Below are 14,547 nucleotides of genomic sequence, written 5' to 3'. Positions count from 1 at the left end.
GAGGACTGATGTCCTTATGTGCTCTTCCGCAGACAGCTTCAGAAACACTGGGCCTCCCGTTAGACCACAGCTCTGATAATGGCTTGTCTACAATTGCTTAAAAGACTTTGCCTCTCTTCTGTATTGGTTTGGTTGATCATGTTTTGGACTCTCGCAATCAGGGGTTGTGGGTTTTCCGTATCACACTGCATTCAAACAAAAGCGGTCAGGCCCAATACTTTTTCTAGTCCTAGGCTAGCCTAACGTCTGCACCCTTGTGTCTGTGTTTCCTCCAGGTGTAGCTGCTAGGGTCCTGAGGAGATGCCGCTGAGGTTCCGGTCTGTTGTCCCGTACACGCTGCCCGGAGTGCTGGCGCTGATAGGCTGGTGGTGGTACATTTCACGTAAGAAAGAGCAGATCAGCAGCCACGACAGTGAGGAGGAGGGGGCGGTGGCCATGGGCCTGCTTACATCCCCCACCGAGGGCAGCAATGGCCTGTTGGAGAAGGCATCCGTGTCCCCAACCGCCTCCACTCACCAAATCACCGGAAGAGACCCCCCCCCCATTGTTAAAGGAAAAAAGTCAAGCGAGCAGGAAATAGAAGTGAAGGTCCCCACCATCAGAGCGGCACCAGTAGAAGTCCACCGTACCCTCACACCTGCAGCATCAGCAACCGCAGAGAGACCCCACCCCCCCTCCGACCCCCACCCCCCCTCCGACCCCCACCCCCCCTTCGACCCCCACCCCCCCTCCGACCCCCACCCCCCCTCCGACCCCCACATCCCCTCCGACCCCCACATCCCCTCCGACCCCCACATCCCCTCCGACCCCCACATCCCCTCCGACCCCCACATCCCCTCCATCCCCTCCGACCCCCACATCCCCTCCACCCCCTACGACCCCCACACCCCCTCCGACCCCCAAACATACTCTGACCCTCTCCACGACAGAGCGAAGACGGACCCTGCCACTGTGAGCTGCCTAGGCTCGGCCGGGACCAGCGTGACACAGACGCCACCATCACCTCCACAGAGTCAGGAAGAAAGCTCCGCCACCAGCAGACTTGACAGGGAGCAGGAGAGCGCTGGGCAGAGCCCACCCTCTGCTGTTGCTTTGGTAACAGAGCCTGAACAGCCAGAGCTGGAAGAACCCAGTCATCCCACAGCAGAAGCAGAGGTGGTGCTTTCCCATGTACTATATGCCATGGTCTCAGCTACACCACTGGCAGCAGAACTGGCCAATGCAGAGAGACCAGAGCCAGAGGGGGAGGTCTCAGGGAAAGATGCCCCCTCATTGTCCTATTCCTCCTCATCCACAACCCTTTCCACCAAAGACACACTGGTGTGCTTGCCAGCCCAGGACCAGAGAACAGCCCCAGAGGAGCCCCACATCCTGGAAACGAACACATCGTCACAAGGTATCCAGCACACTGTCATGACAAGTATACAAGTCCCTCCAGCACCTGTAGACTCCCTGCTCGTCCAAGGCCCGGCACAGGAGAACGGAACCGGCGGAGCGGAGCTGGAGCTCATGGCGGCAGGCCTGATCACTGATGTCATCACTGCAGCCACCGCCCAGGTTCTCAGCGTCACCTGCTGCCAAGACACTGACCAATCAGACTCGGAGATGACCAAGCCTGGTAGTAGCAGCACGCCTCTGGCGAATGGGAAGCCATGCTCTGAGCAAGAGCCAATAAGAAGGGATAGTTGGCCCTCTCCCATAGGCATTGAGTCAAAGGGGGAGGGGTCAGCAAACCAGGAAGAAGAAGCTGTGCCCAATGGGTGCCTGTCTGCGCCGGTGTGGGAGCCTATAAACGGCCAGCGAGGCAGGGCAACAGAGAACGCGCAGAATAGCCATTGTCCGAGCACTTCGCTAGAGACTCAGGATCCCGCCTTGGCCAGCCTGGACAAACAGGAAGAGGAGGGGGAATGTTTGGGGCCACGGGTCTCAGGCGGGGTGGTGGAGTCAGCGGTGGTAATGGTGACGTCGCTGGCGGGGGAGCACTCGCTGGGAGCCATGTGTGAGATGAAGAGGCTCAGCTGTGTGGGCCTCAGGAACGGTGCTCACGGGGCGAGCGAGGCTGAGACGGACCAGTCCGGAGGTAAGCTCACATCCCACTCATGCCTCATAGCCGAGAGGACAGTCTTTTAGAATCCAGACCCCTTTTTAAGAGGTTTTCCATTGTAATCTCTGAGGGTTTGGGTAGGATTTGATGTGAAGTCTGGTGGATATGGGGACGCTCCCCATAACTGATCTGTAGCCGTCTCCCTCCTCTCCCGTCAGTTTTATGTAAAGATGGTCGTACATCCTACAATACCTCAGGTGAATTTGGATTCAATTCTAGTTTTTCAAGCACTTTTTCCTATTTAATGTGTACTCACATAAATGCATAGTTGTGGGAAAGGTGGTATTCACAGTAGTGTACAGCACCTCACACGTGGTCCCTCAGCTACAAACTCACACGCACTTGTTTACACCTCCATTTTTATACTGGTGATGAACGCTTTTCTATTAGTGTTCTGGGTGTATAATAATAATAATAATAATAATAATAGCCCGTTTGATCTGTCACTACAGTACATGTGTTGTGTATGTTTGAGTGGGTAGTACTATACAAGAAATGCATATTGATTAACACTTGTATTTTTAAGAACAAGTAATACCAGTTCCACCAATGACCTTTCTGTTGGCATGTGTCCAGGTTCTGATGTGAACAGCATGGACTCGGTGGACAGTGGCTGCACCATGGGGGCTGGGGACAGCCAGAACAGCAGCAGCCTGACCCCCGCAGCCAACTCTGAGCTCATCGTGTGGGAGATCGAGGTGCCAAAGGTGGGTCTGGTCCAAACACCCTGGCTTCATCAGGGGCACTTGGTGGCTTATTCTGCCATTCTGCCGGGAGTCAGGTGGCTGAGCGGTTAGGGAAGCGGGCTAGTAATCTGAAGGTTGCCAGTTCGATTCCCGGCCGTGCCAAATGACGTGTCCTTGGGCAAGGCACTTCACCCTACTTGCCTTGGGGAAAATGTCCCTGTACTTACTGTAAGTCGCTCTGGATAAGAGCTTCTGCTAAATGACTAAATGTAAATGTAATGCATATAACTTCAGTCACACTTCATGACACTTAAAAGTTAAGTACAGACGTCAACAAGATTCACTCAAAGTAGTAGACTGAGGGAAACCAGGCCACTGAGTCTGACCTGTGAACTCTCAGCTGATTCATTATTAACCCCACGCCAGTTCATACAAGGGCCAAGATTATGAAGACCTGAACATGAGCTAATTTGATTGATGGAGCATCTTCTCCTGTTTTGTGTATTCTGGTATCAGATGTTATGCAATACTGTAATTGAAATCAAGTTATTGTTGCACTGTGTCCAGTAAAATACCAATGTTCCTTAACACTAACTGCTATAGTACTGTTCGAAGTGCAAGTTTAGTCCTTGATGATTTACTATGCACTATTCATTCGGCGCTCTGGATGAAAGTGTTAAACAAATATAACTTTGTATTTTTTATTAACTGGGTCTCCATGACAGGCCACTCTCTTATGAATCCATGTTGAAACGTGGAACCTTTTGTTGTCTTCTCCTCCTAAGCATCTGGTCGGACGGTTAATCGGGAAACAGGGACGATACGTGAGCTTCTTGAAGCAAAGCTCAGGTGCAAAGATTTACATCTCCACCCTGCCATACACACAGGAGTTTCAGATCTGCCACATAGAGGGTAAGTAAGGCCACACTCCATCACAACATGTCTGTTATTAGCTGCTCACCCTTAAGGACCCTGAAGGTTTAATCAAAACCCTCAAAGGAGGATGAGGGGGGGGGGTTGTTTGCATAATTTGCATTTATCTTGATCATTTATCTTCTGATACTACTCTAACAAAATATTGTTGATGGCTAAAAGATACAAAGTTCCTAAAATGTTCTCTTTCTGGCTTAACTGTTCACCCTTCCAGGCACCCAGCAGCAGGTAGACAAAGCGCTGTCCTTAATTGGGAAGAAGTTCAAGGACTTGGACCTGACCAACCTGTATGCACCCCCATCTCTGCCGCTCACACTCCCCTCGCTCCCCATGACTTCCTGGGTAAGGCCAGAGAACCTTCCCAACCCAAACCACCAGTGACAAAAAAGATTAGACAGAGAGACAATTGCTTCTCCTGTCCTTGAAATCTGTGTCCTACCCTGTTCCTATCCCAAATTGTCACCTGAACATGGTTATAGACACCCTGCAAGACTCCCTTGTTAAGGAAGAAGTCCGTCATTTGCAGTCTGATGTCAAATGAATATACCAGTACCACATGCAGGGTTTTAATGCATGTGTGCATCTTTCAAAATACAAACCCTGCTGACTGGGCGATGGTCTCGTCCCCAGCTCCTGCTGCCCTCCGGGGTGACGGTGGAGGTGATCGTGGTGAACATCGTCTCCGCAGGCCACATGTTCGTGCAGCAGCATACGCACCCCACCTTCCATGTCCTGCGCAGCCTGGATCAGCAGATGTTCCTCTGCTACTCCCAGCCGGGCACACCCGCCCTGCCCTCGCCAGCAGAGGGTACGACCATGGATGGATGTGTGTTACAGGGGATTTTTCCTTTTATCCTTGGGTTCTTTTTTGGTTTTGTTTTTGAGGCGTGAGTGAAGAGGGCGACGTGTGTATTTGTGGGTATGGCACACTCAGATCTGTCTCCCCCTCTCTCTATGCACTTCAGTGGGACTGATCTGTGCAGCGCCTGCAGTAGAAGGAGCCTGGTGGAGAGCTCAGGTCATCTCCTTCTTCAAAGAGACCAGCGAGGTGGAGATCCGATACGTAGACTACGGCGGATACGACAGAGTCAAGATCGACACCCTGCGGCAAATAAGGTAGGTGCCTTGTTAAATTCTTAAATGTATTTCAAGAATGTGTTGGTGATTGATGGGCCAAATGAGTTCGGCCTTTAGGGTCAGTTGCTAAATAATTACATGGCTGCGTTGTAATCTGTCAACTATTTGTGAAATCCCCCAAAAATAAAAGTATCTCCCTGTTGGAAAGTGAAACTATCATTGTGAAGTCAATTTTCCATCATTTGTTTAGCACTTTCTTGTATACGTATAATGTGGATTTTATTGCTCTGTCCATGGTAAATGGACAAGTCAATCAATAAAATGGGAATTGTGGTGCCTTCTGCAGTGCTCTGACCATCCGTCCTGTTGAATATCATTTTCCTCAGGTCGGACTTTGTAACATTACCGTTCCAAGGTGCTGAGGTGTTACTGGATAACATCGCTCCTCTACCAGGTGCAATTCATACCCATACTAATATTTGACTTTTACAATTCACTAACCACTTGTCAATACACTAGTAATGGTGGTACATCTCAATGTAAATTCCTGTGAATGATGGAACATAAAACTGTCATCAATGGTCTTAACACGGCAATAACATTACACCCTACAGGAGAGGATAGGTTTTCTACCGAGGCCAGCACTGCACTTGAGGAGATGACCAGAGGAGTTGCGCTGCTTGCACAGGTAATGCATAGAAACAATGATACAATTGCAGGGGGCTTTGGGGAGAAGCTGGATGGGTAACCCGTCTGACAGCCAATGATGGGGGGTGGGGGCACTTAAAAGAGTTCCGTTTACGCTTCATACCAGTTTGTGGTACAATATTGATTCTTCCCCCTGGTGGTGTCTTCAGGAATCCCCCTTTTAAGACTTGAAATAAAATGATGCTGACCCATAGCCGAGTCGTTTTAACTTGCTTGCAAAAGTCTCTACTTTATTGGCAGTAATGTTGGATTTGTCTAGCTCAATTATGCATATGCCCAGTGTCATATTCATTCTCAAAAAGTGAACTATGACGCATATCCACTGGATAGATATTTCTGTGGGTTTGGAGTTACAAAGCAGAGTATGTTCTCCTCTAGGTTACGAACTATGACAACAACACTGGTGTCCCGTTGGTGCAAATGTGGAACATGGTTGGAGATGAGGTACGTTTGCCATCAAGAAGTGTAGACATAATCTATAAATATTTGAATGCTGATATTATTTGTTGACATTATTTCCTAATGCATATTATAGTAAAAAGGAAGGTAGAACTTCCTAACAAGGGTAAACACACCACATCTTGGAAAATGCAAACTGCTACCAAATCACCATTTTATTAATTGATTGTTGTCTCTTGTACATCTCCAGCTGGTATCAGTGAATCGCTCTCTGGCGGAGAGAGGACTGGGCACCTGGGTGGACAGCTTTTGAACATGGCTGTCCCCGGCCCCACCACCCTCCCGCTTTCCTTACATCCCCTCTGGATCCTGTCTACTCTGATACCTGGAGTTTCCCATCCTTCCTCGCCCGCAGAAACACCCCCATACACATTTCAATAGGAGAACTCTCAACCACTGGATTAGGGATTTTCTTTTTCTTTACTTTTTCTTTTTCTTTTTTTTCTCTCCATTTTTGGTTTCTTAGTTTTGGTTTCAACTTGAAGACAAAAAAGAAAGTACTTGTACATTTTAAGAAAATAATTATATATTGTAACTGAATAAAGGTTGATCCAAGTTTCCCGTCCTGCCGTGACACTTCTCTCCAGGCCTCTGCACAACTTTGACTGGATTATCATGCTGTGGATGTATCCGACTCCATAGGAAAAAGAAAACCTTCAATGAATGGGGAACTAACTTCACCTTCATTAAATCTAACTACCTATACACTGGCACAGTATAGTAAACATAATAATCGTTTTTCAATGAAACCGTTGGGGGGGGGGTTTCTGGTAGGGTCAAGTGAGACTACCTGAGACACATCAACGCTCTCACGGTCATGTTCTGTCTGGATTTGTTTCAACAACTGTGGATTAGTCGGTGGACAATGGTATAGAAGGTGCTCTCAGTTCTGTTTTGGTTTCTTGAGTTGTCTGTGAAGACAAACCTCTTGATCCATGCCTTGGATTTTATTATAACCACAATCCTAAGAACGGGAAAACTCTCCAGCCCCTCGTCGATATGGACGCATTGGGAGGGTGCAGAACAATGGTCCTAGGAGCCACGGCCTGCTCACCTGACCTGGCTGCCTCCTCCTGACAACACTGTGGCCTTATGGAGAACGGGCTTCCTTCTCTGCACCGTGTCCAATTTGCAGCAGGCCTGCCCTCGTTCCTCATCCAGCACACTCTTGTCTGTGGAGATGGGTGAGGGGGCGGGTGAGCCAATGGTGGGTTTTACCTAAGCTTGGCATCACAGATCCTGTACCTTCTGTACCGTCACGATGGCCACTTCATTTTCATACACTACAGGTGCTGGACTTCAGCAGTGTGTGCATGGGGGGGGGGCACTTGGGAACATGTATAGGAAGGGTTCCCTATTCACTCCCTTCCTAGCCCCACCAATTTTGCGTTGCAGCTTTCTGAGGATTTCATGAGGGAGTCGGCATATTACATTCATGGCAGTGTTTGTGGTAACACTTGAGAAAAAATACACACTCCCAGAAAGGCCTCGCCACCTAACCTGGTACACTCAAGTAATTGCTTTTAGAGTCTGCCCAGTCCTACAGGCTTTTAAAAGGGAATTAGTACATGATATTCAAATCCAGTTTGTCTATCGTCTGTATGCATGATAATATGCCTGGAATCTACCCAGCTACGCCTGTATGTTCACTGTGTTGACTCCTACATGTGTCATCTATTTGACTTGGTACATGTCAAGGGTACAGGAATCGACGTGTCAGGTCTTGATTTGTGTGTGAATTGTGTGTCCACAATGCAAACCAGACAAGGTAGCAGTGAGGAAAGGTTCGCATATAGCATCAATCACACTACATACTGTGTAATGCTGTTAATGCGTTGCTTGTACACCTTTTTGTTGTGTTGGGTTTCATAGACTTTTTTGCCACTTTTAACAAGAAATGGAAATAAATAACTACTGTACATCGTTGAACATCACATAGGGGTTGCTGTCGACATCACTAAAGCAATTGAAGGTGAAAGGTTTAACTTATGTTTCGGAAATGTAATGAATTCTAAATGTAGAGTCTTTCTTTTGACTTGACTAGCTGCTTACTGCTACTGTTTTAAATTAATCGAGTTATTGTATTTGAAAGGGGACTAGATACTGTTGATCCTGCCACACTATAAAGTACTGTACCAATGCTACACTGACAATAAGGCCATATCTTTCCCACTGCTTCATATAGACTGTGTCCAAGTAAGGTTTAACCCTTGTGTTATCTTCGGGTCATTCTGACCCATCAGTCATTGTGACCCACCGTCGTATTGCGACAACTTTACCGCCTACAAAAACAAAGTGAAGCATTTTCTTTTAACCGTTGGGCTGTCTCAGACCCCCCACATTGCGAAGGTTAAAATAAAATAATTTGTTTTTGTATTGGGTAAACACAACGATGGTTCGTTATGAATGGGTCATGTGACCCAAAGGCAGCACAAGGGTTAAAGTGTTTCAACATTTGACCGACGCACTACAGAAGGCCAGTAGAAAAACTGACAGCAGTAGAAAGTAAACTGCATTAACTTTATCCCTAAATGCTTTGTGTTGTTGTGAGGATGACAAAGTTAAAAATGTTGGTTTATTGAGGATGAGACTGGATTGTCTTAGGAATGGTTATTCATGTGTACGGTGATATGATACACTGCTTGGTTGAAGACAGTTCTAGGGAGAGGGTGAATGTCTTGAATAGCTCTGTGTTTGCTTCAACAGATGGTTTTGTACGAAAGTACAAAAGCTGACCAGTGTTGGAGCAGTAGCCATATTCTTCATCCTCGTGAAACTTTTACACCATTTCAACATGTGTGCTCGGTTCAACCCGTCAATGTCTCATCCAGAATATATCCCCCCTTTCCACTTCACCTGTCCTCTTCCTATTATCAGAAATGCTTGATCCAATAAGAGTTTTGACTTGTGCAGGCCTGTGTATATAAGATATTTCACTGTACTTTTGTATTACACTGGAGAGACATAAAGCAAAAGGGAACATATTTTCTTTTTACTTTTTTTTAAGGGGGGGGGGGGTTGTTCAACTCTGCTCCCCTTCCAAAGTTGTTTAATGTTCTCTGTGGGTAAGACTGGTTTGAAGTGTTTGCTTAGCTAGATCATTAATCATTTGATTATTTAAATGAGTGTTAAGCAATCCTGCCCAGATCATTTAATATGTACAGGTCAGTTTTTGCCAGGCTCATTAAAGATTTCATTCTTGGTTGTACAGATCTATTGGAAAAAATAAAATTATTAAAAATGTTTCTGGTGTTGTTTCTATCCAACTTAGATCATTCTTTTCACAAATAATGTCCTATTTGTGTTACACCGATCTCCAAGGTGGGGGTGGAGCTTTACATGAGGAGGTTGCCAGTGGATATTGATTGACCTATTTTAGGTGTGAACATTGTCAGTTATTTTTGTTTATGTCGTTTCACTACTTCTGTAAACATATCTGTCTAGATATATTCATATACTAAACGTATACTATATAAGTACTTTTTAGTCAAATTTCCATGAGGTTATAATTTATTTATTTTTTATAAATAAACAATGCTCTTTGAATAAAACCCTTGTGAAAATAATCTTATGAATAGATCTGTCATCTGATATTTTTGTCTAGGTGTTATTTAGTATTTTTTGCTGTTGTGGAGAGTTTTGGTAGGTAATGTCATCTTTTACATAGTGGTCAGCAAAGTTTTTACACTTGCGTCGACTAATGACACTAGTATATCAACACTGTAGTCGACGTTTCAAACCAATATGCCCCACAAAGCCCAAGTGGCACACAGCAGTCCAGGAAATGGATTTAGCATAGTGCCAGGGGCCAGTATCCAAGTCTAAACAATGTATTTTCAGAATCTGTAAGATGGCAAAGTGAAAGCAAACGCCTCTCGTTAAACATTAATGATTTGCAATGGCTGTTTCTCCTGACTGTCTGCATGTGAACCTTTCTTCTATGCGGCCGGTAAGGTAAAGCATGCCTGACTGGTTAAGAAAAGTATTTCAGTTCGGTTGAATATATTATATAATAATAATAATATATCATATATTGTTCAGACCGGAAGAATGATGCAGAATTTGAGAAACTGTGACTTTTACGTTCAAAACGATTCAGCTCTCGTTGTAAACAGATCAATATCTTGACGTGAAGACTTTACAATCTTCATCAGCAGGACATGGATGTTTAGGACGTGCTTTACGTTGGCCCACATTTGGTGATCAAGGGATCAGAGAAAGAATTCAGAGAAGGGATTAAGACCACAAGAGGGCGCAATAAGTTAAGGTATTGACAACCACACCAGTCTTTCTTATAGGACAAATTCTGATTCTCTCGATGGTTTTTTAAAATTCACAAATCTGTATTCTATAGGCTATTGTATACGTTATTATATAGGCTTAATAATGTCCCTTAAATTTATATTCGAATTTATCGCTGATTCTGTCACCTTGAGCATGAGACAATTGCGTTTGTGCAACGTTCAAGGTGACAGTATATTTTGAAAATGCTTTGTTGGTGAATTCTGTTACCGCAGATTAACTTTTTGATGACAGGTGAAGGGCAGCATAAGAACATAGTTGGAAAGCTACAAATCAAAAATATGCCACCAGAATGCCAATGATATAGGATACATCAACAGGGTGGTGACTTAAAAAAAAAAAAAAAAAGTTAATTACAAACATCAATTTAAAAACACAATTAACTGAATGAACATCTGGTAATAGAATGTCCAGGATCTCGAGGAATAAAAACATAATATGAACAAGTAAGTCTAAGTCCGTTTTAGTTTTAGAATGAGAGGGTACATTGCACCTGTCTTAGTGAGATCTACAAAGCAGTATGGATAGCCTACACGAGGCTGTCCTCCACCAGCTGGTGAATGAAGCTGTGCTTTGATGCACAGGCCCACGGCGCTTTGATGGAAGTTCATTATAATGAAAGCTAACAGCTTTTGTTTTTTGGACTCCTTGATGTGCCCAGTTATACTGGAAAAACTGGATACATTTGTATTTAACTGAATGTGCCAGTGTGTGCCTGTCATCACACTGAAGCGGTAGCAACAGGCATCCCACGACGCTGACACATCACACTGCAGCCAAAACAAAACATCAGACGGCTAACCGACAAAGGCGCGTAATGCGATACAGCCTCTGTGCACTGAGGCTTTTTTCATTAACAAATGAAATGTGTTTTAATTAGCAATATCTGAAAGAGATAAGGGGGTTTGTCCTTTTAAAAACTGATCTTATTTGATCTAACAGTGCAGGAAACACAACAGGATGTTGCTAAGCTGTCCTCATGAAATCACGATCCGTGATTTAAACAGTATGGAGAAAACACCAGGGATAGTCACATGAGTACAACGCTAAGATGATTTTGTTGGTTTTATCAACAGTATTGAGCACACAACACAAAAAGCAGTTGCACATGAGTCTGTCATGTTAGTTTTGATCACGCACACTGGATAGTGACCAAACAATTTTTGTTTTTTATTATTATTAGATTGTTATACCCTTGAGACACAGCGTGGCGGTAATCCTTGAACAGCCCTCACACATTCTGTAAAGTAGGCCTAAACGTTAAACTGTGACTAAAACTGTGAACAATCTGATTTCAACCCAGATCTTTAAAGCACCACTAGCACATTACTTTCTGACCCTAATCTTAAACCTACTGTACACTAGGCCTTGACTGCGAACCAACAAACATTTTCTGTTCTCGTGTGACTCATCAGATGATGAATAAATCACCTTCGCTCAACTAAACTTTTGTTTTCATCACCACAGTTGTAAAGCAATTGTTTTGTGTTCTCTAGCATTCTTCATTACTGTGGCAAAGCAGGCTTTAAAGTTACAAAATTTTCCTTTGAACTGAATTTCAGAACAGCATCACAAACATGATCTAACAAACAGCTATTAACACCAAACCAACAGAAGACCTGAAATTACTCCAAATAAGACACTAACACTTATTTGTTTTAGTGTTTAGTTTTACATCATATCACCATTAAAAAACAAGTTCTGATAAGGTGTTATACATTAACGTGCCAGCCAGTCTTGATATCTAGGCTATATTATGCAATAGAACCTGACACGCCAATGAACTGGAACAAATGTTTGGATCATTAAATCTCCAAGAATTGTTTTTCGTCAAACTAGTATATGATTAAGTACTGTTTTTATTAGCATGTCTGGAAACATTTGATGTTATAAATAAAGTTCTTGGCACTGTTTTCAAAGACAATTTCAAGTTTTATTGTTCAGGGGAAGACCCCATCGGTAGAATAGGGTACAGTGTTCAGTTTTCACTAACTTCAATGATAGTAGCTTAATGAACTGTGCAGTCATATCCGTTAAGACTCAGAGAAAGAGATTTATCATGTATGGGGAGATGAAGTGACTCCACCAAGAGACCCCCCTTGGTTAATTAAGTCACAGTTTGTCATTTCCTATTATCTTTTGGTTTGATAACAGTCCAGTTTACTCCACTCATCCGATGAGGGTGGGTGTGGGGGGCTACTTGGGGGATTCTCTTATCTCTGTCACTGTTTGATCTGTGAGAATGTCCTCTTACGATTCCTTCTAATGGCTGTTACAATTTGTTAACGGTCCCCAGGGCTCCTGGCACCCCATCCCACCCAGTCCTGCTTGCATATTTCTTCCTCATTCATTAGTTGTGGTTGAAATATTATATAGCTACTAAAACATGTAAAGTAATACAATTAATGGCATTGTTTTTGAGGATTATATAATAATTTCACTGTAAAGATTGCTTAATTATGCCCACCATCAGACTGTCTTCTACATCTGAGCCAGTGTTTATATTTCATAGGACCGTATTTGTGTGTACTCATTTCCTGGTGACTCACTGATGAGAGATCTTTTAGCACAGTACATGATAAGGCTTCTAAATTGAAAGTTAGATTACAGAAGCATATTCCAGAGTTGGGACTCTGGCAGATGTCTCATTTGAAGGAAAATAACAGTCTATTTTTACAGCCTGTATGACTGAGATTAAAAAACAATTCATTCAACTGCATGATGTCCAGTGGATGCTATGTGGGAGTTGTTTTCTACAAACAGAAGACACATCAAGCTCACATAGACAGTATAGGTTAGTGATACAGTATCCATTTCCAATCCATCGAAATTTCTCACATTTTCATTAAACCCCTTAGAATCATGAAAACCACTAACTAGACCTCGCCCCCCTTTGATCAACCTTTGGCCCCAACAAACAACAGCCATTCCCCTGTAATTTGAAAGAAAGTGTTTTTTTAATAAAGTGGTTGCAAAAGAAAACAAAATAATTGTGTGCTATATATGATACCTTTGCACCTCTCAACAAAACATGCAATACACAAGTACTGTACTCAATAAGTATTATGACTATTCAACTGTGTTGAATAAAAATGCTACAGTATATAGTTGAGTGTTGAGCCAAGCCTCATTTGCATACAACTCTAAACTTCATGAAAGTCAAACAGGCGAACAGTAGTTATTACACTTGTGTATTTGTTATTTGTATTTGTTATGTCAACAGGCCATTGCACCACTATGCATATATCGAGTTAGCATTCACTCTGCTCTAATGCTGAGACAACGGTCTCCAGTGCATGTAAGTACAAAGGGCTATATTACTAGTGCATTTCCATTGTGTTTATTTATATTATATTTATTTATATGACATTAATTTGTAAATCAATGCCACTTAAAAATGGATGTCATCTACTATAAAATTGTAAAATCAATTACATTTTTATAAAATGCATGTATACTGTTTCAAATCCTTGCTATGCTAGTTTGTGGAAGTAATTTAAGCCCCAGACTAAAGCTATGCCTTTAAAGTTCTGTTATACAAACTAAATATGCCTCTGACAATAGCATGGCTCTGTGTGCAGTTAACCAACAGCCAGACAGCTCCTAGACTCTAGCAAGTGAGGTGCAAATGCAGTCTCCACACGCCAATCAATCAGTCAGATTTAGTTCAGCTTTGCCTAGCCTTTGGCTTGATGTATGTCACCTTTACTTTGTGTTGCTAAACTGCAGTTTGAAAGCTCTACCCAAGGAAAAAAGAAGGGTAAAATAAATTGATGTGCTCTCTATGGGCCAAGGGTTGCCCCCAGCCTATGCCCTTCTCCAAAGAGACTGAGGAAATAAACAACAGTCATTGTAGCATGATTTCTGAATCCAGAGACTAGCATCTAGCTCATTTTCAGATTACTGAGCTTCCAATGGGTATAGACAGAGCTGGCAGACCATCTTAGTATGGTCAGATGGACGTTCACCTTTTTGTGGCATGGCGTTTGTGGAATTATTACATTAATATGGTAAGTATAATGATAATTTAAAGTTGATTAACATTTATATTTAACATGATATGTGCTGGTATGTTGTATGCTGGCATTATCAACATCAGCAACATAAAATTGGTATAGAGCCAGTCCTGCTTCTGCTCCACCAAATCAATGGACTTGAACTTCAACATGTAACTTATAAATCTCTTAAGAATTGCAACAGCTACACAACCAAAATGTTGGTAGGTTCAGGTTTAGGTGAGGGAAAAACAGTTAAACAGTTTTACAGTTAAAACAAGTG

At 43.4% G+C, this 14,547-nt stretch overlaps 1 protein-coding gene across 1 annotated transcript; it reads left to right on the top strand.

Annotated features, from left to right (window-relative positions):
- The first annotated feature begins 300 nt into the window (after positions 1–300).
- On the top strand, positions 301–9,210 carry akap1b (A kinase (PRKA) anchor protein 1b). The gene is made up of 13 exons (XM_067246672.1): positions 301–560; positions 930–2,080; positions 2,263–2,301; positions 2,681–2,811; positions 3,576–3,702; positions 3,938–4,065; positions 4,354–4,531; positions 4,689–4,839; positions 5,187–5,254; positions 5,415–5,488; positions 5,887–5,952; positions 6,158–8,168; positions 8,404–9,210. Exons 1-12 carry the CDS (start codon positions 301–303, stop codon positions 6,218–6,220), a joined length of 2,436 nt encoding a protein of 811 aa, XP_067102773.1. The 3' UTR covers positions 6,221–8,168; positions 8,404–9,210.
- The last annotated feature ends 5,337 nt before the right edge of the window (positions 9,211–14,547 follow it).

The sequence above is a fragment of the Osmerus mordax genome, chromosome 11, assembly GCF_038355195.1.
Source record: "Osmerus mordax isolate fOsmMor3 chromosome 11, fOsmMor3.pri, whole genome shotgun sequence".
NCBI lineage: Eukaryota > Metazoa > Chordata > Actinopteri > Osmeriformes > Osmeridae > Osmerus > Osmerus mordax.
The sequence above is the reverse complement of the archived record's forward strand: the minus strand, read 5'-3'. Positions and strand labels throughout refer to the sequence as shown.

What these genes read in the sequence shown, in the direction of transcription:
- akap1b (XM_067246672.1), top strand. Translation starts at nt 301, where the DNA reads ATGCCGCTGAGGTTCCGGTCTGTTGTCCCGTACACGCTGCCCGGAGTG. An exon ending in TACATCCTACAATACCTCAG is followed by an intron (nt 2,302 to 2,680) that starts GTGAATTTGGAT and finishes GCATGTGTCCAG; the next exon opens with GTTCTGATGTGAACAGCATG. An exon ending in GGGAGATCGAGGTGCCAAAG is followed by an intron (nt 2,812 to 3,575) that starts GTGGGTCTGGTC and finishes TCTCCTCCTAAG; the next exon opens with CATCTGGTCGGACGGTTAAT.